Source organism: Rhododendron vialii, chromosome 13a (genome assembly GCF_030253575.1).
Source record: "Rhododendron vialii isolate Sample 1 chromosome 13a, ASM3025357v1".
In the NCBI taxonomy this organism is placed as follows: Eukaryota; Viridiplantae; Streptophyta; class Magnoliopsida; order Ericales; family Ericaceae; genus Rhododendron; species Rhododendron vialii.
The window spans coordinates 19,962,266-19,982,663 of NC_080569.1; the positions used below are offsets into that span (position 1 = coordinate 19,962,266).

General features: G+C 42.6%; 1 protein-coding gene across 8 annotated transcripts; it reads right to left on the bottom strand.

Moving 5' to 3' along the window:
* Positions 1-2,804: 2,804 nt before the first annotated feature.
* On the bottom strand, positions 2,805-8,409 carry LOC131313355 (DNA-directed RNA polymerases IV and V subunit 4-like). 8 transcript variants are annotated; one of them, XM_058341626.1, is made up of 11 exons: positions 8,197-8,409; positions 7,785-7,857; positions 7,152-7,223; positions 6,949-7,017; positions 6,759-6,857; positions 5,814-5,925; positions 5,632-5,709; positions 5,439-5,472; positions 5,294-5,362; positions 3,703-3,800; positions 2,805-3,131 (listed from the first exon to the last, which is right to left on the bottom strand). In XM_058341626.1, the coding sequence occupies exons 2-10, from the start codon at positions 7,840-7,842 to the stop codon at positions 3,714-3,716; spliced, it is 678 nt and encodes a 225-aa protein (XP_058197609.1). In that variant the 5' UTR covers positions 7,843-7,857; positions 8,197-8,409; the 3' UTR covers positions 2,805-3,131; positions 3,703-3,713. The 8 variants fall into 8 exon arrangements, with proteins under 8 accessions (XP_058197609.1, XP_058197607.1, XP_058197608.1 ...); XM_058341624.1 differs by having other exon boundaries at positions 2,805-3,120; positions 8,197-8,382; XM_058341625.1 differs by having other exon boundaries at positions 2,805-3,120; positions 3,677-3,800; positions 8,197-8,382.
* Between the last annotated feature and the right edge of the window lie 11,989 nt (positions 8,410-20,398).

Sequence of the window (20,398 nt, forward strand, 5' to 3'; positions counted from 1 at the left end):
TTCGGTCGATCATCGACAGGTGGTGAATATTGGTGTAAACAAGCATTTGATTTTTTTAGACAGTTTATATATTAAAAATATGGTTAAAAATTAAGTGCTACAGTATAATTTTTAATCCGTTTGAACCAGTGCGAAGATCTTATTATTTTGATCATATTATTCTATAGAGACATAATTATATTTTGTCTTTAAAACTCTCATAATTACGTTTCTGCTCCATAGGATTACAAATATGGAAGGTTGGTTTTTTTTTTTTTTCTCAAAATGTTGCCGTTTTGTGGCATTCTATGGGGGTGGGTGGGGGCTGCTGTGCCATGGAGGCAGCAGAGCCCCGCGTCCAATAAAATCTACATTAATTCGATAATGGAGGGAGACCTTCAACGATATGTACTGGCCTTAATTAAGCACTAAGAACATCTCCATCGCCCTGCCAAAGGGGGTGTCATACGTACCCTTTTTTTTTTTGGCTCCCCTTCCATTTTCACCCTCTCCAACAAGGAGCCATTTCACCTACCAAATTTGGGCCGAGACATTTTTCTGGCCAAATTCCATGTCTGTTTTCCCTCCCATTTTCAAATCAAAACGTTGTCGTTTTGTGGCGTTCTATGGGGGTGGGTGGGGGCTGCTGTGCCATGGAGGCAGCAGAGTCACCGCGTCCAATAAAATCCACATTAATTTGATAAGGGAGGGAGACCTTCAACGATATGTACTAGCCTTAATTAAGCACTAAGAACATCTCCATCGCCCTGCCAAAGGGGGTGTCATACGTACCCTTTTTTTTTTTTGGCTCCCCTTCCATTTTCACTCTCTCCAACAAGGAGCCATTTCACCTACCAAATTTGGGCCGAGACATTTTTCTGGCCAAATTCCATGTCTGTTTTCCCTCCCATTTTCAAATCAAAACGTTGTCGTTTTGTGGCGTTCTATGGGGGTGGGTGGGGGCTGCTGTGCCATGGAGGCAGCAGAGTCACCGCGTCCAATAAAATCCACATTAATTTGATAAGGGAGGGAGACCTTCAACGATATGTACTAGCCTTAATTAAGCACTAAGAACATCTCCATCGCCCTGCCAAAGGGGGTGTCATACGTACCCTTTTTTTTTTTGGCTCCCCTCCCATTTTCACCCCCTCCAACAAGGAGCCATTTCACCTACCAAATTTGGGCCGAGACATTTTTCTGGCCAAATTTGGCAGAAAATGGTTCATGCCATTTCTTCCATGTCAGTTTTCCCTCCCATTTTCAACTACCAAACCCAACAAAACAAATAAAAATCCCACGATCCATACCCAGTTTTTGGCAAACAAAAAGATTAACCAAAAAAGGACCTAAACAATTATTTTTTTACCTTCCTAGAAATCAATAAATTGGAAACAAGAAGCATAGCCAGATCATTGCTCTATTCGTTGAACTTCCGATCGCCGGACTTCCGAGCATCGGACGTCACTTGCCTTCCTTAAAGTCGCCGAAGGAGGGTTAATGGCTTGATATAACCAAGGAGGGTTAATTGTCTAGTGTGGTTGCAACTTGATAGAGAGCGATTACGTACAAATTTAATTGATAAAAAATTAGGTAAGAACATGAGGTAGTTAAAAAAGTAGGTAGGAGAGGTAGATAAAAAAAATTGTGTAGAACCAATAAAATTAGGTAAGGGGAGAGGTAGATTAGAAATTAGGTAGAATCCTGAAATCGTAGTTAGAAGGTGGTTAAACAATAATTAAAAATATAAAAAAAATTAATTGATATTTCAAAAGTTAGTTGAAAAAAGGGTTGTTGGATGGTAGTCAAGGAAATATGCCAAATTTTGGCTTCCCCACCACTAGAGCAGTTTGGCCAAATTCGGATGCCAAATAAACTGGTAGCATGCCAAATTTGGCTTTGGCCCCGGGCCCCCCTCAAAAATGGCACCCACACACCATTGGAGATGCTCTAAAGAGTTACGTACTACTTATAGAAAAAACTGAAGTCGGATTGATTTCGTTCCTTGGCTCTCTAATGGCGCAGAATTTTTTCAGAAACTTGTTCGCCAAATGGATAATCCGTAATCGACTTTCGCTTTGAGAATATAATAACCCCATATCCTTCAAATAGCGAGTAATGGCATTTATCCTCTACTAAATGACCTCGTGAGCTGGATTATGGAAAGGAACCAATTACCATGAATTAGCCAATTCAATAGATATAGGAACAAAACGCGAACCCAAATGAGGCATCGTTAGTGGCAATTATGCAGCAAGGATTATCAAAAAAAAAAGAGTAAAAACATCTGCAGCACTAATAGTATACTAGTACATTTAAGGAAAATGTGACTTGTGTACGCACGCGATGACTCAACGGTCTATGTGGCTGTATTTCAAAAAGTCAAAACACTATTCCAGACAAGACTGCTCAGCGCTGTTGAATTTATGCTGATTCATATTGTATCAAACTGCTACGGAGACATTCATGCCTGGAGTTTGTGTTTTAAGGTTGCATCCCGAACCTTGCTTCTTTTTGGCGGCCGAAAATGCCACAAAACAAAACTTCAAATCTCGGTCCAAATGAGACTCATTTTTGGCGCTCTAAAGGGAAAAGAGAGAACATAAAATAAGAAAAAACAGAGGTGGCACCACACTCAAATTTCTACCCACCCCACCATGAGTTTGTACACTTGATCAAAAACAGAAACCATGAGTTTGTACACTGTATGGCTTGGAACTCCGGCATTCAGCCCGAGGACTACCTTCCCACTTTGACGCGAGTTATGCTCTATCTCAAATTTCTATCCACACCACCATGTTGATAATTCTCTCAATATGACCGTGAAATGCAGTGAACAAGCAGATTAATACTAACATTTAATAGAGTCTGCACTGCAGTAATAGGGATGTTAACCGTTCCGTAGTTGCTCGATAAAAATTAACACCACTTTGGACAAAGCAACTAAATAATTCTCACAGCAGTTCCAAGAGCATCCCAACAGAAAAGTTAAAAGGCATGCCAGGTGCACCAATCGTACTTAACAAATGGATAACTACAAATTGCCAACAGTTATCGCCAACTCTATTAAGGTAGTCTGTTAAAATGTTCCTCCATAAAACAGTACCAGGTTCTGTTCTACCTAGCCCGCAACTTGTCCACACCCTGCAATGTTTCTTCAGGAAGTGCACCAGCATTAAGAATCCAACAACCAAAAACACAGAAATGGATTGTCAGCAGTTTGCTAAGAATTGCACCCAACAAACAGTCGGCGTTTTTGGACCCCTTGCCAAATCTAATTCAATAATTGATTCCATTAATATTGTACATCACATTGAGACACTTAATTGTGGTTTAAAATCATGTTAATTGGATACCTATCAACATGTGATCGGAATACAACAAGTAACTCTGAACTGATTTTTGCTGGGTTCCGACCCAGTGTGTGCAGAAACCCAATTTTGATTTGTTTTTGTATTCCATTCACAAACTAAATGGTATCAAATTAACATTATTTCAAACCATACTCATGGCGTTCGACGAGATCTACAATATGATCAGAACCGATTATTGAATTAGGTCCGGCAAGTGGCCGGACAACACTGACCTGCAGTTCTCAGCAAAACTGCCGACAAGCCGTCTCAGACAAAATAGAACATATATAGCTGTACACAGGTTTGATTTCAAGAGGTTTGAAATTAGGATGCAAGATGACACTAACCTACATCAAGAGGAGAAATAACTTACAATGGATCTCTTCAGTTGGAACTTCGTGTCGATTGCTTAAGTTTAGTTAATTCACTCAATGCATCTTTGAGGGGTTGTGTCACCTTGTTTTTCTTACCCTGAAAGAACATATGTTTCAAAACAAGCAGTGTCCACACGTTGAAGAATGAAAAAAAATAAAAATAGTTCTCATATACTTGATCAAGAATAATATGTCCAGATATCTCCCGATGAATGAGAAGCAACACTTCCAATTCATACTTGCAGACCCCCGCAATGATTTATCCACTATATCTACCTTATATTTGACCCCGCATTTGTTGGTCGGAGGCTAATATGCAGGGAACAGGCTAAACTGGTGTAGCACTGGTCTTTGAAGTAAAACTTCAAAAACATCAGATAGAAGCACCCCGGTCACAAAAGTTCATCTTGACAAGAAAGAGATATCTGCCCCAGCAGCTGAAATTGACACTTTTAACTATTGCTGACAATGAGAATCACTAAGCCCCTATGAAGCACGGATACAGATTGGAGTCGTATCCATATCGCGGTATCTAATTCCAATACTCACGAATACGTACCCCAGAAGTATCCACCATATGAAAATCATTACTCCCTCCGTTACAGTCCACCTTTCCTTGTTTGGATGTTCCAAAATAAATGTCCAATTTCAAAAGTCAAAACAAAAAGTGATCCAACTTTCCATGTGTTGCCCTTCTTTAAATTGTTCATTATGGTTTCCTTATAGATTGAGTTTTGAATTCCTTCTGAGACTACTGAATAGCCCAGCCAATTTTACCTCCAATTGGAACCAATACCTCTGGTTTGGAGCCAAGCTTGCCACCTAAATTTTCAGGATTTGGGAATTTTTTTCGGAAAAAGGAGGCACCAATTTAAATTGGTACACAAGTTATTCCATGAAGGGTATAATTGGAAAGTTAAAATTCTGTATATGTAATAATTAAGCTCCCTTAAAAAGTTGGATTCCCAAACCGGGACTAACAAATTGGAACAGAGGAGTATTTAATTTTTGAAGTATTGGATACTTTAAGACACGCCTCCAAACTTTTACGAAATTAAGATGGTGACATGTCTTGCATAGTAGAGTAACATTGTTAGGAATAATGGAATGATAGATTTGTAGCACTTAACTTACTTCGTTGAGAGAGAGATAGTGAGATTCTGAGAAGTGAGAAGTAGTTGCTTTGTTAATAGTTATTTGAACGTTTTTTACTGTGTCAATTGTCATACAAGGGTTCGATTAAAATTATACTTCGATAATTAACCAAGTAGACTTAATGACTTATAGACAACAATAATGCACATGGAAAATATAACAGTTCTATCTCTATGCTTGTTATTAGGGGTAATACAAAGCTAAATAGCTATAAAAATGCCTCTTAATCTGACGTATCCTAGTCATACCCGTATCCATTTTTTTAGATTTTCGCGTATCGCTGTATCCGTATCGTGTCGTCCATTTCCCGTATCAGTATCCATGCTTCTTAGCTGAGTCCCCATTTTTGCTTGTCCATCAAGAATAATTCCACAAGCACATAAGCATTATGCAGAAGATTTATGAGACCACAAGCTAAACTCAGACGTGTCATACCTTCAAGGATGAGATTAGAGCAAAAACTTCATCCAAAGACTCTGGACATATGTTGGCAATCATGCATATCTGTAGCCAAACAAAAAATCAAAACACTACCCAGTTATCATCAAATTAGGTTAGTAACTCAGGCTGAGATAGATACCTCGTTGTCAGAAACACCATGCGCTTTGAGAGGCCTGATATTTGAGTTAATGGCTCAACAACAGAGTGGTCAAAATCATAATTGGGATAAACCTCGTGAATGATGACAGATACTCTCCCACATAATAAGATTAACAATAATTAATAACAAGGCAAACAACAATAACATTGTTTTCCAATAAGTAAAAGGATACTCAAGCACTCGTCGAACAGATTCAGGGTCTGTATAACGGCTACCATTCTTAGCATACTGGAGGCCCCTATCAAATGGTCTGCAAAGAAACGTGTTAGGGCTTCTCAATGAGATGAACCAAATCCTTATACCTATAGCAGTTTCCTTAATCAAGAAGATAAAACTTTTAACAATGTTCCTCACATTGGGATTTTAATTGTTGGATCTTCAGATAGTACAACCATTTGCTCCTGGATTCCTTGTAAAATATCTGCTGCTTCACAGTCCATCAGACATTTGGCGTTCTTTGGAAGTTCTGCCCAATACCAACAAATGATGTGAAAATCAAAATTTCTACTTCATACATTCGTAATGTATTTAGATAAACCAAACCACACCAAGCAAAGCCTTAAGCTCACTTATTTTGGGTGGTCCCATACATTAATCCGTTTCTCCATTAAGCCATGTCGAGGGCATAGACAACTAACCTAATACCTGTCAAGCTCAGCCACATCTACCACCCATACCAGAGGCCAAACGTTTTCAACAGACACCGACAATCCAATACTGTTCAGGTTGTATTCATCTTGACCTAATCTACTACAATAAATTTTCAAGGGTGCTACCATTTTAATGTCAAGATGGTAAAAAAATACTTTCCAAGGAGGTAAGCAAAAATCACCTACGTAGATTAAATAAATAACTGTAGTTCCACACAAAACACAGAAGAAAAACGAGGAAGGTCCTTTTAAGGCTTTAGCTCAAAACATACCATTTTCATGCACCGTTAGGTTCTGAAGAACTCTTTCTCAAGTGACAAATAAATGGATCTTTAACTCATTCACAGGAAATTCCAATCAAAGATTCTTTTTTTTTTTGTGTTTTTTTCTTCTTCTTCTTTTTTTTTTTTTTTCCAAATGCTCCTTTAAGCAATTAATTTTGTGAAGCCACTTTAGAGTTTAATGTCACTATGCACTCAGAGTTTCTTTACTTCTGCAATTATCCAACATGGTATCACCATTTTCGCAGCAATTATATAAATGTAGTGATACCAGCATGACCTATTAAATAGAAAGAACAAAACAAAATTAACATCATGTCTTTCGAAGGACCATATATATTTTGTGTCCAGGAAAAGCAAGCACCAACCCTGCTCATTTTTTTGCCCGGAAGTGGAAGATCCTTTTGGCATTGAGCTCTTGCCACCATTTGCAAACTTGTCTCCTTTCCCCCCTTTTCCCCAATCACCTAGAAATATGTACATCAGACACATAAGTATCAACAAAACATGAAATCACCCATAGGAAGTATCTCTGGTAAGCATATAACAACTTTTTACCTTTACCAAAAGGGGTATCACCCTTCCCACCAGCTTTTGACGACAGGTTGATTTCGGATTCTAGTGAATCTATAGCATCAAGAGTAACATTTGAAAATGGTGAGACGGGATTAGTATTTAAAGTCCCATGCATCTTTGGACCGGTTGAGCATACTAACTAAGGACTTTTGCGAGAGAAGAACAAAGAATGAATAGGTTTACACCTTCAGAATCAAACTGAACTTTTCGCCCATTCTTTGACTTTGCTGGGCTATCATCCTTCCCTTTCAAATGAGCTAGGCAAAGAAATTTGAACGAGAAAAGGAGATGTTTAAGACAAATAGCATCACTATAATCTTTCTTTCGAGGATAACTTCACCAAGTAAATACCAAGAAGAAGAAAAGTAACAACATACAAAACCTACACATATAATGTGACCACTGAAAGGAAAGGGCCTATCAAAAGATCAATTTTGTTGCTTAGCACACATTTCTACAATCTCAAGTAAGAACAGATCATTGCCTGTTATAAGCATATGTGTGTCATGCAACGAAAAGACTGCCATCATTGGATGTGCTGCTCAACAGAAATTTGTTTTATTGCCTGTTATAAGCATATGTGTGTCACACAATAAAAAGACTGCCATCATTTGATGCTCTTCTCAACTGAAATTTGTTCCGGCCCTTCCGGGTATCTTCAAATTATGTTTTTTCTTACTAGCAGAAACGGGGTATTGCATATCTTAACATGTGCTGATTTGGGGGTATTACCAAGATGTACAAACATTTAACTGCATGCTTGGTCGGAAGTTAGAAAGGAAAAATAGGGAGATATATATGTATAAAGGCATGCATACCGGGAGATTTGAGAGAAGACTTGGGCAGGGAGAACCCTTTTCCTCCTTTCTCTGCCATATACTGCTACTAGCGCTGGAAAACCCAAAAATCAGATTCCAGCTCAAAAAAAATAAAAATCCAGAAACCAGTTTGCTGATCAAAAAACCAGAAAACAGGTTTTTGATTAAAAAAAACCATAAACCCAGAAACCAGATTTGTAGGCATTTTTAAAATTTAATGCTCAACCCACTTCACCCACCAGAATGCCATTTCACCAGTAAAAGAAATCAGAAAGCTAACTGGTTTTGGCAAATATAGAAGGAGAAACAATACTCTTCCTTACCTAGCAATAAAATCATTTTTGGGCAGACCTAGAAAGATTGGAAACCAAAGGAGGGAAACTGAAAGAGATGGAAAACAAACACGAATTACCTTTATCAGAAATGGAAATCGGCAAGAAATTGGGGTCGTGGTTTTGAGAATGTGAATTGGGAAATTTTGTTATTTTGCGCAGACTAAAGTAGGAGGGGTAGTGTTTGTTAAACCCTTGTCGATAACTCTCTCCCAGAGAGGGGAAGACGCCGAAACACAGTTAGGAGGAAGCGAGGAAGAGCTTTGGTGACAAATATTTAGGGGGTGTTTGGCAGCCAACTTAGGGTTTTTTTTTTTTTTTAATAACATTTTCATTTTTACCTTTTCTACTGTTTGGGACACTTCAGGCAGAACACATTTCATGAAAATGCATTTTTTGTTTTTGATGTTGGAGAACAAAAGGCAAAAGTAGGAAACGAGGAGTTTTTTGAGTTCTCATTTACCACTTTTCCCATTTTGGTTAACAAAAATATCCATAGAAAATATTCTGCAAATATCTTCCAAACACTTCTCATGTTGCAAAATGTATTTTGTACATATCTTTTAAATACTTTTTTTGAATTCACTAATACATTCTTACTATAATTCATAAAGTCAAAAATGCAAAAAGTAAAAAGAATAGGGCACCGGGGCGTTTGGATGGTGGCTTTTCCCATTTTTCACTTCTGATTTTTGGCTTTTGGCTGTTTGGCTGGCAGAGGGAAAATAGGTTTTCCATTTTCATGTTTCTAAGACAAAAGCCAGAAAGAGCTCAGAGGAGCTTTTCTCATTCTCATTTTCTCATTTTGTTCTCTTGCTATGCCAAAAGACATCTCTACCCTCTCCTTTTTGAGATAATTCCACAAAGCCCTGGTTTTGTCCCCTCTACTAATTTCCTTCACATTCTCACAGTTCTCACATACCAGGAGAATACGAGAAGAGAGAGGCCGGAGCAGACGACTGGACCTTCGACCAAAGTGGGGAAATCGTTCACCTCTTTCACACTTCTGCATCTCCCACCACAAGAACAGGGAGAATTTCTTCTGGGTTAGAATTATGGTTTCCATTTCGATCTGACCATGGAAGAACCCAGAACATAAAATAGACTCTGTATCTTCCATTCCAACATACAAATTTTGACAAAAATTAAACCCACCAAACATGAAAAATTGTATTGTTTCGCTTGTTTTTTTTCGTTTCCAAAAATTAAACCCACCATCAAACCCACTACACATCCATCTACTCCACTAAAAACTCTAAAAAACCCACCAGATTCAACTTCGAAACCCTATCCAGATCTGCCTCAACGATTTTGATTTTGTATGAGGGGGAGGGGTGTCTAGGCTGTTGATTGTTTAGGAGGAAAATGGGCTCTTGATTTGCTGAAATGGAGATTGGGTATGGGAGGAGGAGAGAGAGAAATGGGTTTGGAATTGGTTCGTGCGTGGGTGAAAGAGATAAATTTTGGTTTGTCTCAAAACAAGGGCAATATAGTAATAATACAACTCATTATTCATTTTTATCACATATTTTTCAAACACCACTCTTGTGGTAAAATACATTCTACACATTTCATCCAAACACTCTACCATATTTAAAATACATTCTGATCAAAATTAAAAAAGCCAAAAAGTTAAAAAGTTAAAAATGAAAAGTCAAAAAGTAGGTTCCCAAACACCTCCTAATATTAACTTCTCATTATCTCATTTTCATGTTTTGATGTTTGGCAAGCGCAAAGCAAAACTCATTTTGGCAGAATGATTTTTCCTATTTATGTTTAGAGAAGAGAAGGAGATGTAGGAGGAGTTTTTTGAATTCTCTTTTTTGCGTTCTCTTTGAGCATGCTTGCATTAAGATCATATTACCCTCCCCAATACCCAAAACACCCTCATAAAGACCATATATTTTTCTTGTTATCTGAATTCATAGATTTAATTTGCGTAATGCTTAAGTTGTCTGTTTTGTTTTTCTTTTGGTTCGTATGTTTTCTTTTATTAATGTAAGTTAGAAGTGTTCTTGCTTTTTTGCAATTACTTGAATTAACTTAATTTTTATTTTAATTATAAATAAAAGCATTGTTGGAGGCTTTTAGTTTCTAAAAAATAAAAGAACAAAAAAGACTTCGAACCAAAAAACATAATCGTTATTTGGAAAATGATATTGGCACTTCAAAAATTGATGCAGACACTCCAAAAAAATAAAGGAAAGTGGCTTTGGAATTACACTGATTTTGAAGTGCCAATATAATTTTTCCATTATTTTACTTATCGTTATTTATTCTTGATTACCAATAGAATTAAAAAAAAAGTTCGAGACTTTCGATTAACAAAGAATAAAACAATTTCACAATATAACTTTAAAAAATCGGTCTTGCTATGGTCAGCCCGCTGGGCTGACGATAAGCACACTAGAAGATAAGGAAAACACGTATTTTGTCTACTTTTTATACCCTTTAATACACATTCACTCACTCACTATTGTTAGCCCATTGGGCTGATTTTAGAATTTTTCTTAAAAAATTGCTTAAAATATTATTCATATGCATTATATGCCATAATAAATAACCAAGGGCAACATGATAAAAAATCAACCCATAATTTATTTTCATCACATATCTCTCAAACACTATTCCAGTTGCAAAATGAATTATGCACATATGATAAAAAAAACTCTGTCAGATTCAAAATTTGTTCTAACCATAATCCAAATAGCCAAAAAATTGAAAATAAAAAGGCAAAAGTATACTTTCAAACACCCCCTTGATTGATTTCATTGGAGTAGTTTCTTGCACCTACTGGACTTCTATTATCAACCATCCTGCCTTGTTTGGATTCAAACTTGAAAACAAAATTCCAACTCAAAAAATACTATTACCCTTATTTTCTATCATTACTCTCATTTCTCTCTATTCTCTCCAATCATTATTCTCATTTTTCTCTCTATCTCTCTTCACTCATTACCCCTATTTTCAATCATTACTCTATTTTCTCTCTCCACTCATTACCTAAAAACCAAACCCAAAATTTTCCAAAAACTCATCCAAACAAGGCATATTCAATATTAAATGAAAATTATTGGAGTCGAGAATTTTTTCGATCCATATTAAATGGAAATTCTTATAGTCAATTTTTCATTGACTCTTTCATAAAATATATATAACTAATTTTGGGCGACATTGCAATGTATCATCTATGCTATATATTGCAATGTATCATCTATGCTATATATACGGAGTAGTAAACAAAAGGAGTGATCAGTGAGAATATCTCAAACGATGACAAGTGGTACTCACCCATTTATTATTTTTGCTTTGGCAACTATATATATATAAATGGCAATTGATCTTACTGTTGAAATTCATCCTTAAGCTACATGTGATTGAGCTAAAAGCTGTAATCGTATCTTTGGTACACCAAATTTTTTTGACAAACAAATTCATCCCATATATATATAAACATTCAGCACATCCAAAGTTACACATTCCATAAAAGATCCCAACAAAACAGTACAACACCAAGCAGAAACCAAAAGAAAGCCTCAAACTAAACCAAACCAAACCAAACCAAATAGACACGCGCCAACTCAAGTCATGCGTGCGAGCCACTTTAGTGGCTTTCTGGCGATCGGGAAAGGTGCTTTGGGATCGTCTCAGATATAGCAATACAGTCCTGTGGTTGGATTTCTTTTTCGTGTTGTTGCTATGGCACTGAGGAGGAACAGAGAGGTCTCGATTTGGGCTCTAGATATGTAGCATCGATAAGAGAAGATGCATTTTATCTGGTTCAAAGAAGGTCCAAGTTTAGGCGACGCCAACTCCATTTACCTCTATCCATTTCGCGTTGTTCAATTGTATCGGCCAGAGAGAAAAACGGAGCTCATGCTTATCGATTAGTGGCCTCGATCGTTACAAGGTTTCGTGATCAGATTGTAAGATACGTTTATCGATCACTGGCCCTAATCTTTGTTTTGCCCGTGTTTACTTTGGTGCATTGATTGAAGTGGATTGTGTAAAATCATGGGTCTTGAGGAATCTGTGCTTTAGGTGGTTTACTTAGAACTTGTTGACCTGTTAGCTATTACATATTCGTGAATATTTCTATTTGAAGAACCTCGTAGTAGTTATTGTGGAAAGCTTCTGCGTGTTTACTTGGAACTTGTTGATCTGTTAGTAGTTATCGTTTAAGAACCTGGTTTGTCTACAATTCATTATGTTGACAAAGGGGATTAGCTTGAAGAAGGGGTCCTTAATGGTTTCGCGTCAAAGTAGGCACTACCTCTCCAAGGAGGCCAAGGGTAAGGGTATTGCTAGTCCCTTTGACATAGGTGCTCCTATGGGCAAAAGGAGTTTTCCTTCGTCTATGGATAAAGCCAAAGCTGTTGCCTTAGCTAGGTTGCGTGATATCTTTGATCTGAATTATGAATCGTGGGAAGAATTGCATGATGATTGGGACCATTCAGAGTCAGAGGATATGGAGACAATTCATTCTTCTTGTGGGGATTCTTCTTGGGTTGATTTAAATTATCATGGTATTTGTAGGGGTTCGATTTAGGAGGAGGGACCTTGGCCTGAACTAGTACTTCTCTTCCGCTGCTCCGTTCCTCCGCCGCTGACCCTACAACAAGTCACTAAGGCTGGAATAGCCTAGTGACCCTCCGACGATCAAGTTAGATGTAAGGAGAGATGTTTTTAGGTCTAGGGTTAGGGAAAGATGGCATACCCCTCAAAGATGAGTATCCCTTTGTATTTATAGACCTAGGTTAACTTGGGCTCCAAGCTAGTGCGTGGAGGTCACGCTTAGGTAACCGCCTCGGGTGACGTCATAGATGACGCACCGGATAAGACGGTTACGAAGCACATGGCCAGACCTGGCCTAGATGATTCCTTCCGCCACGTGTCACTCTTGGTCCCCTCGTGCTATGCAACATTCTTCCAAGAGGCTTTAACGGAATGCATACTTCGGTATTTAACCGAAGCGTAAAACAGGAGACTCAATACCAACCGAGTAAACAGAAGGATATACACAGGCCCGTGCTGATATGAGGCCTCGGTTAATGGTGGTCCGGTTAGATTACCGAGGTCATTACCGAAGCCTCCACAATAGCCCCTCAAGCCCCTGAAGCTTTGCACCTCTGCTTCAGGGTCTTGATCCCATCGTATGAAATATCAGGCCTTGATCCTTTTTAGAGAATAACCGGAGAGTGAATTTGCTTCGGTAGATTCCGTTCAACCCGCAGCAGAGAAGAGCCACATGTCAGCTGTTGCCGAGGTCTCAGAATAAAAAAGGCTGTCTCGGCATGTGCCATGTCAGTTGATTGGTACGAAACGTCGCTTCGGTGACACGCGTCATCATGCCTAAGGTCTGAATATTCGGCGCCTATCCTCGGTGCAGAGCCCTTGATACTGGCCGTCCGATGGTAATACGTGTTGAAAATCTGTCGGCTCGGTGCACGACGCTTCGCTTCCCGCTCAGCCCCCCATCTCTCCCATTATAAATAAGAGAGACAGAGGTGAGATAGTCACTTTTCCTCCGCTTCTGAAGTTGAAACGCCGCCGCCGTCTGTTTCTAGCTTTCAATCGAGATTTTGAGCGTTTTGGGAGCGGATCTCGACATGAAACTCAGGTATGATGATCCTTCATTGCTGATTTTCATGTTTCGATCATTTTCTTCGAATTTTCTTTGAGTTCGTCGTCATTTTCCGTGTTTGTTCTGGCTGAGCAACCGCTCGCCGTCGTCCGGTTTAAGGCGACGCTGGGCTTCTCCAACGCTGCTCACGCTCTTACCGAGGTCTAAACTCATCCCGAGACCTAGATTCATCCCGAGGCCAAAACTCATCCCGAGACTTAGATTCATCTTCATGCCATGGGAATGGACTTCTGATCCTTAAAAATTCTTCCAAGAGGGAAGCGCCTTCATAGGAATTGATTGCCCGAGGACTCCGAGGAGCGATGACCATTCCGCACCGAGCATTAGACCTTGATTTTTCCCTGAGCATATAGCTAACGGGTTTTTTGTATTCCTTTCCTTGGTTAGGCAGAAGCGAATGGTCATCGAGCTCTCTTCGGACAGTTCCAGTAGTTCAGGCTCTTCTCCCATCGAAATTCCCGAGGATATTCGCTAGACACTTCGTGAGAGGGCATTCTTTCGGACTCCAATCGACTGCGTTGAACCATTCAAACCCTCGAGAGCTCCTCGTGAGGTGACGACGTTTGACTCCCAAGAGATGGAAGCCCCAAGTACCTCGAACCAAGGTCCGGGTCCATTCGCGGATGCCCCCGAGGAGGTACGGGGATGCAGGAGGGCGATGAGGCCATGCCCATACCGAAACCAATATTTTGATGGCTCCTCGGCTTCTTATGCTGAATTCAAGAGGGTATACAGCGTTCCTCATGACGTTGACGTTCGGATTTTACCAAACAGCGACCCCAAGGACCTTCCTCACCGGGAGGGAGCACTCATCTTCCCCTTGATGGCTATCACAGAGGGGGGTGTTAGATTCCCTCTTCATCAGTTTGTTCGAAGGGTTCTCCGAGCCCTCTCCCTCACGTCTTCTCAGCTCACGGTGAACTCCTACCGGATCATCACGAGCATTATAGAGCTGAGGAAGCAATACAACCTCACGTTCGGACTCGAGGAGCTCTTCGGTGTATACCTCGTTGGAGTTAACCGAGAGAGCGACCGACATTACCTCTCCTGTAGGACGGGATACGACACATTCCTTATCGACCATCTTCCCGATTCGGAAGAGTGGGCGAGTATTTATGTATCGGTTACCGAAAATTTTATGTTTGGGCCCGGGGAAAGCGCGGACACAGCCACCACAGTTCAGTTCGAAACCGGGGCTCCTGGTCGGTAGAAGTCTTTTTTTACCTTTAGTGTGTTAGCACATTTTTCTTTCCTCATTGTATACTGATTCTTCCATTGCCTTTCTTTCAGCCGAGGGCATCGTTGCAGAGCTTCGGGGAAGGGCTAACCGAGCGTAAATAACAGCTGCTTATGCCATTCCTATTACGAGTCGGTATGCACCTGATCTGCTCGGATACAAACCGACCTATACTGGCTATTTGAAAAAGAAGCCGAGGCAGCAAGGTGTTCCTCGAACGGGACGAGGACGTGGCCGAGGGAGAAGCCGAGGAAGAGGAGAAGGTAGGAGAGGAGGAGCTGGGGCGACAGAAGACGAAGTTGGTGATTCTGGTCCCCGAGGCGTGATCCGAGAAGAAATCGACCGAGAGACCCCAGAGAGGACGGGACTCAGTGGTGAGATGAGCGGTCGCGGAAGAGAAGTGCTCAACCTTCGGCGCCAGAGGCCACGAGGACGGGGTGCTGGCGTCACGATTGGCTCACCGGGGGCCGGAACCTCGAGGGTAATCCCTGTTTCTCCTCAGGAGCCTCCGGAGAAGAGGGCTCGAACCGAGGAAGAAGGCTTCGGACAAGGAAGGAGCGGGGAGCCGATCTTGATAGAAGAGATAGGAACCAGAGGAGATGAGGGAGATGTGGAGAGCAGGGAGGGAACCGAAACGGGGACTCGTGTTCCGGCGAGGGAGGTCCCGTGGGCCCCCGAAATTCGTCACTACTCGGGGCGCCTAATTCATCACGCCGATAGTGCATCTTCCAACATTGGGACGGCGTTTGGGCTGCTTCGGTCGTGTATTCTTCCGAAGGACGCCCGAGCTATTGAGGGTTGCACCGAGGATCTGACAGGAGAGATAGCGCAGGCACTTCTGAAAGTAAGTTACTTCTGAAAGTTACTTTTCTTACCCCCTTGATTGATTGTTGGAATTTGATCAATTTTAATTGTGTTGGTTGGCCGGCGCTCGGGCGCTCGTGGTGAATGAACAATGCAAGGCGCGGGAGCAGGAGATAGAGCTGCTGAGGAAAACCCTTGCTCAGAGAGAGGACGACCTGAAGGTGGTGAGGGAGACTTGTGACCTCTACCTGGCCGACTTTCAGAGGTGCGACAGGGAGCGGGTAATTGCTGAAGGGAGGGCCACAAAAGCTGAGGAGGACACTAACACCTTGAGGGTTGATGGAGCCCGGGAGGTCGAGTTTGCAAGGAACAAAGGCTATGATGAAGGCTGGGATGCTGCCGGAGTAGAATATAAGAAACAGGTCCGGGAGATAGAAGCCGAGCTCTTCAGAGATCGGTTCTTGGACAGACTTCGGTATAGGCACGAGGCCTTGATAAGCAAGCTTACTCTGCCAGAGGGTTTGGAGCTTCGAACCGTGCCTGAGCCCCCTCTTGAAGAGCTCGTGCTACCAGAGGAGGAAAGCGAGCAGGTGCCGAACCAAGAGCCCCAAGCGACCGAGAAGCAAGCTGACCTCAGCGCCCCTGTTTCCTGATGAAGCATAGGAACTTTATACCTCGCAGCTCTGAAAAGTACTTTAATCTTTTGCTTGAATGGTCGGTTTACTGGACGGCTCCAGACATTTGGAGTTTGCCGTTCCAGGGATTGTAATTGTTTGATACTGAAGCAGTACCCTTTTGTTTATTGTTTGTGAATGAATGCTCTTCTTTTCTTGAATGTTTTTATCTTTGAAATGCTTGTTTGATTGGTTTGCTCCTTAGGTTATGATGCCCCTGCTTCGGTGGGACTTGAAAAGTTTATAGAAACAAGTTTAACCGAAGCGTTAACCGAATCGTTTTGCCAAGCATAAAAAAGATGTTTAATCAAGAAAAGTGACTCGTTCCGAAGCCCCAGCTAGTAGGAGGGCCGGTAAGGACCGAATCAGAAGCACCTGCTTAATGAATTTTTGACTTTGCACGCCCCTACTTATTAATAGAAATGAACTTATCGAGCAGAGGCGGGATGGTATTACTGCTAGGGACGTAGGCCGGGGTCACGAAGGGGTATGGCTTCTGCCATAGGTTCGTGACGCAGCGAGTCCGAACAGTGGGAAATTTCTGGTGGGTCGGTATAAGGGGCTCGGAGAGAGAGGCCGAGTATCCCTAGAGCGAGTGACCAGAAATCAAGACGACCGAAGAGGTCTGGGCGACTTGGTGGGAATTTTGTCCGAGGGTATCACCTATGGGAGAACAATATCCCTGAAGTCGGTATAAAATGGTCCGGGCAAGAACGGACCAAGTATAAGTAATTTAAACAATCAGTGTACGAATAGTGCCAAAGAGATAATTCTCATTAAAACTCGGTGGAGTATTGTCAATACATAAGCAGATTGCCTTCAAAACTTTCTTAAAAGAAAATGCAAAGTAATAAAGACCAAACGGACTTCGGTAACCGAGCACTATCCGTAGAACTTCTTCAAGTTGTTTGCATTCCATGACTTAGCAATGGGGGAACCATCCAGCTTCTCCAATTTGTAGTTACCCGATCCGAGGTGCTTGAGAACTCGGTAAGGACCCTCCCAATTGGGCATTAGCTTTCGCTTTTTGAACTTCTCCACCACCTTTTTCCAAACGAGATCGTCAGGCTTGAACGACCTGAGGCGCACGCTTCGGTTGTAACCCTTTGCAACCTCCTGTTGGTATGAAGTGAGCTTGATCCTTGCGTTGTCCCGTTCTTCTTCGGCTAAATCAAGGTCCGAAGCAATGGTGGTGTTGTTGACCGACTCATCAAAATTTTCTGTTCTCATTGTTGGGAGTCCGACTTGGAGTGGGATGACCTCCTCCATTCCGAATGCCAAGGAGAAAGGAGTGCGACCGGTGGATCGCCGAGGCGTCGTACGGTAGCCCCAGAGTACCCTGGGTAGCTCTTCGGCCCACTTTCCTCGTCGTGACTCGAGTCGTCGCTTAAGTCCAGATGAAATTGCCTTGTTTGCAGCCTCGGCTTGTCCGTTGCCCTGGGGGTAAGCCGGAGTGGATGTGTCCCATTTGATACCGTATTCATCAAGCAGGGCCCGGTACTTCTGCCCTGTAAACTGCCTTCCATTGTGTGTAATTATGGCGAATGCCACACCGAAGCGAGAGATGATGTTTCGTCATACGAAGCGGATGACGTCTGTTTCTTCAATGGTGACCAGGGGCTCGACCTCGACCCATTTTGAGAAATAATTGGTGGCGGTTAGGAGGAACTTGAATCCACCTGGAGCGACTGGGAGCTTTCCAACGATATCCATACCCCATTGGGAGAAGGGCCAGGGGCTGGTGAGAGGGCTAAGGTCCCGGGCCGGCTGATGGATAATGGGAGCGAACATCTGACACTTCTTGCAACGCTTGACGAACTCTTCAGAATCCTTCTTCATTGTTGGCCACCAATATCCCTGAGTGAGGGCTCGGTGGGCGAGCGACCGTCCACCGGAGTGACAACCGCTGTCGCCGGCATGAAGCTCTTCAATGATGCCCGAAACTTGGTGTGGGTGCGCAACCAATAAGTACGGCCCGGTAAATGATCTTCGGTAAAGCTTGCCGTTGGGATTGAGCCAGAAGAGAGCGGCTTTGTTTCGGAGTCGGTGAGCCTCCTTTTTGTTAGTGGGAAGAGAGTCATCCCTCAGGTAAAGGACGATTTCATCCATCCAGCTCGGGCCAAGCTCTATGTTGAGTATTTCCTTTTGTAGATCTTCGAGCTTGAAACTGGGCTTGTCAATAGAATTGAAGGAAATGGAGCGGTGTCCGGTACATGAGAATGCCGAAGCGAGCCCTGCAAGGGCGTGGGCGTGGGCGTTTTGTTCCCTTGAGATATGCTCGACTCTGATTGCTTTAAAGCGTTGAATGAGCTGGACTACGGCGCTGAGGTAGGTACGCATGCGATCATCCCGAGCTTCATATTCTTCAGAGAGTTGGTTAACCACCAATTGGGAGTCGCTGTAAATGACGAGCTCTTCGATGCCAATGGCTTCGGCAGTCTTGAGTCCCGAGATAAGTGCTTCATATTCGGCCTCGTTGTTAGAGGCTGGGAAGTTGATGGAGAATGAGCTTTCGTGCAAGACACCGGAGGGTGAGAGAAGAACGACGCCTGCATCTGCGCCTCGGCTGTTAGAGGCGCCATCGACGTACATTTTCCAAACATCTCCGTGAAAAAGCTGCCATGCTGTGCTAGGGTTGGCCTGGAGTACTGCCTCGGTGCTCGGGGTGGATGCCGAAGCGGATAAGTTGGGCGGTGTAAGCTCAACAATGAAGTCGCCCAGCACCTGAGCTTTTATTGCTGTCCGAGGTTGAAAATGTATTTCAAAATTTGCAAGCTCGACGGCCCATTGTGAGATTTGGTTGGAGAGATCGGCCTTCCGGAGAAGAGATTTGAGGGGGAACTCGGTCAGGACGATGACGCGATGCGACTGAAAATATGGGGCAAGCTTTCGGGAGGCTGAGATGAGGGCGAGCACGAGCTTCTCCAAGGGGAGGTAACGCGTCTCGGCGGAAGTCATGGTTTTACTGGAGTAATAGATTGGCTGGTGCTCCCGGCCCTCCTGTCGGACGAGCACCGAGCTTACGGCGTGCGGAGAGACAGCTAAGTAGAGGAACAAGTCCTCCTGGTTCTGAGGGGTGACGAGGAGTGGAGCCGTGGAAAAATACTCCTTTAGTCATTGGAGGGCTCGGTCACAGTCTTCTGTTCAGTTGAAGCTTCGTCGGCTGACCTTTAGTAGTGCGAAGAATGGCTGACATTTGTCCGAGGAGTGACTTATAAATCGATTCAGAGCAGCAGCCATACCGGTTAGACACTGAACATCGCGCTTGTTGTGAGGAGCTGAGAGCTGATCAATAGGGCGAATCTGGGAAGGATCGGCCCCAATACCGCGTCGAGAGACGAGGTGGCCAAGAAATTTGCCGGAGCTAACACCGAAGACGCATTTCTGGGCATTGAGGCAGAGCTTGTGGTTCTTGAGTATCTCAAAGACTTCGGCGAGGTGAGTTAAATGATCACCGGCGCGAAGACTTTTAACCACCATGTCGTCAATGTACGCCAGCATAGTGTCGTCTAGTAATCGCTCGAACATCTTGGTTATCATTCGCTGGAAAGTTGCTCTGGCATTTTTTAAACCGAAAGGCATGACGAGGTAACCGAAGATCCCGTGAGGAGTAATGAAGGCGGTGTTCTCGATATCGCCTTCGCTCATGGCAATTTGGTGATAGCCCCGGTAGGCATCCAAAAAGCTGAGTCGCTCGTGTCCGGAGGTGGCGTCGACGAGCTGGTCGATACGGGGAAGAGGAAAGAAGTCCTTTGGGCAAGCGTCGTTGAGGTTTGAGTAGTCGACGCAGACACGCCATTTGCCATTCTTCTTCTTGACTACGACGATGTTAGCCAACCACTTGGGGTACTGGACCTCTCTGATTGCCCCAGCATTTAGGAGTTGGTTGACTTCTTCAATGACGGCCTCAGAGTGAATAGGAA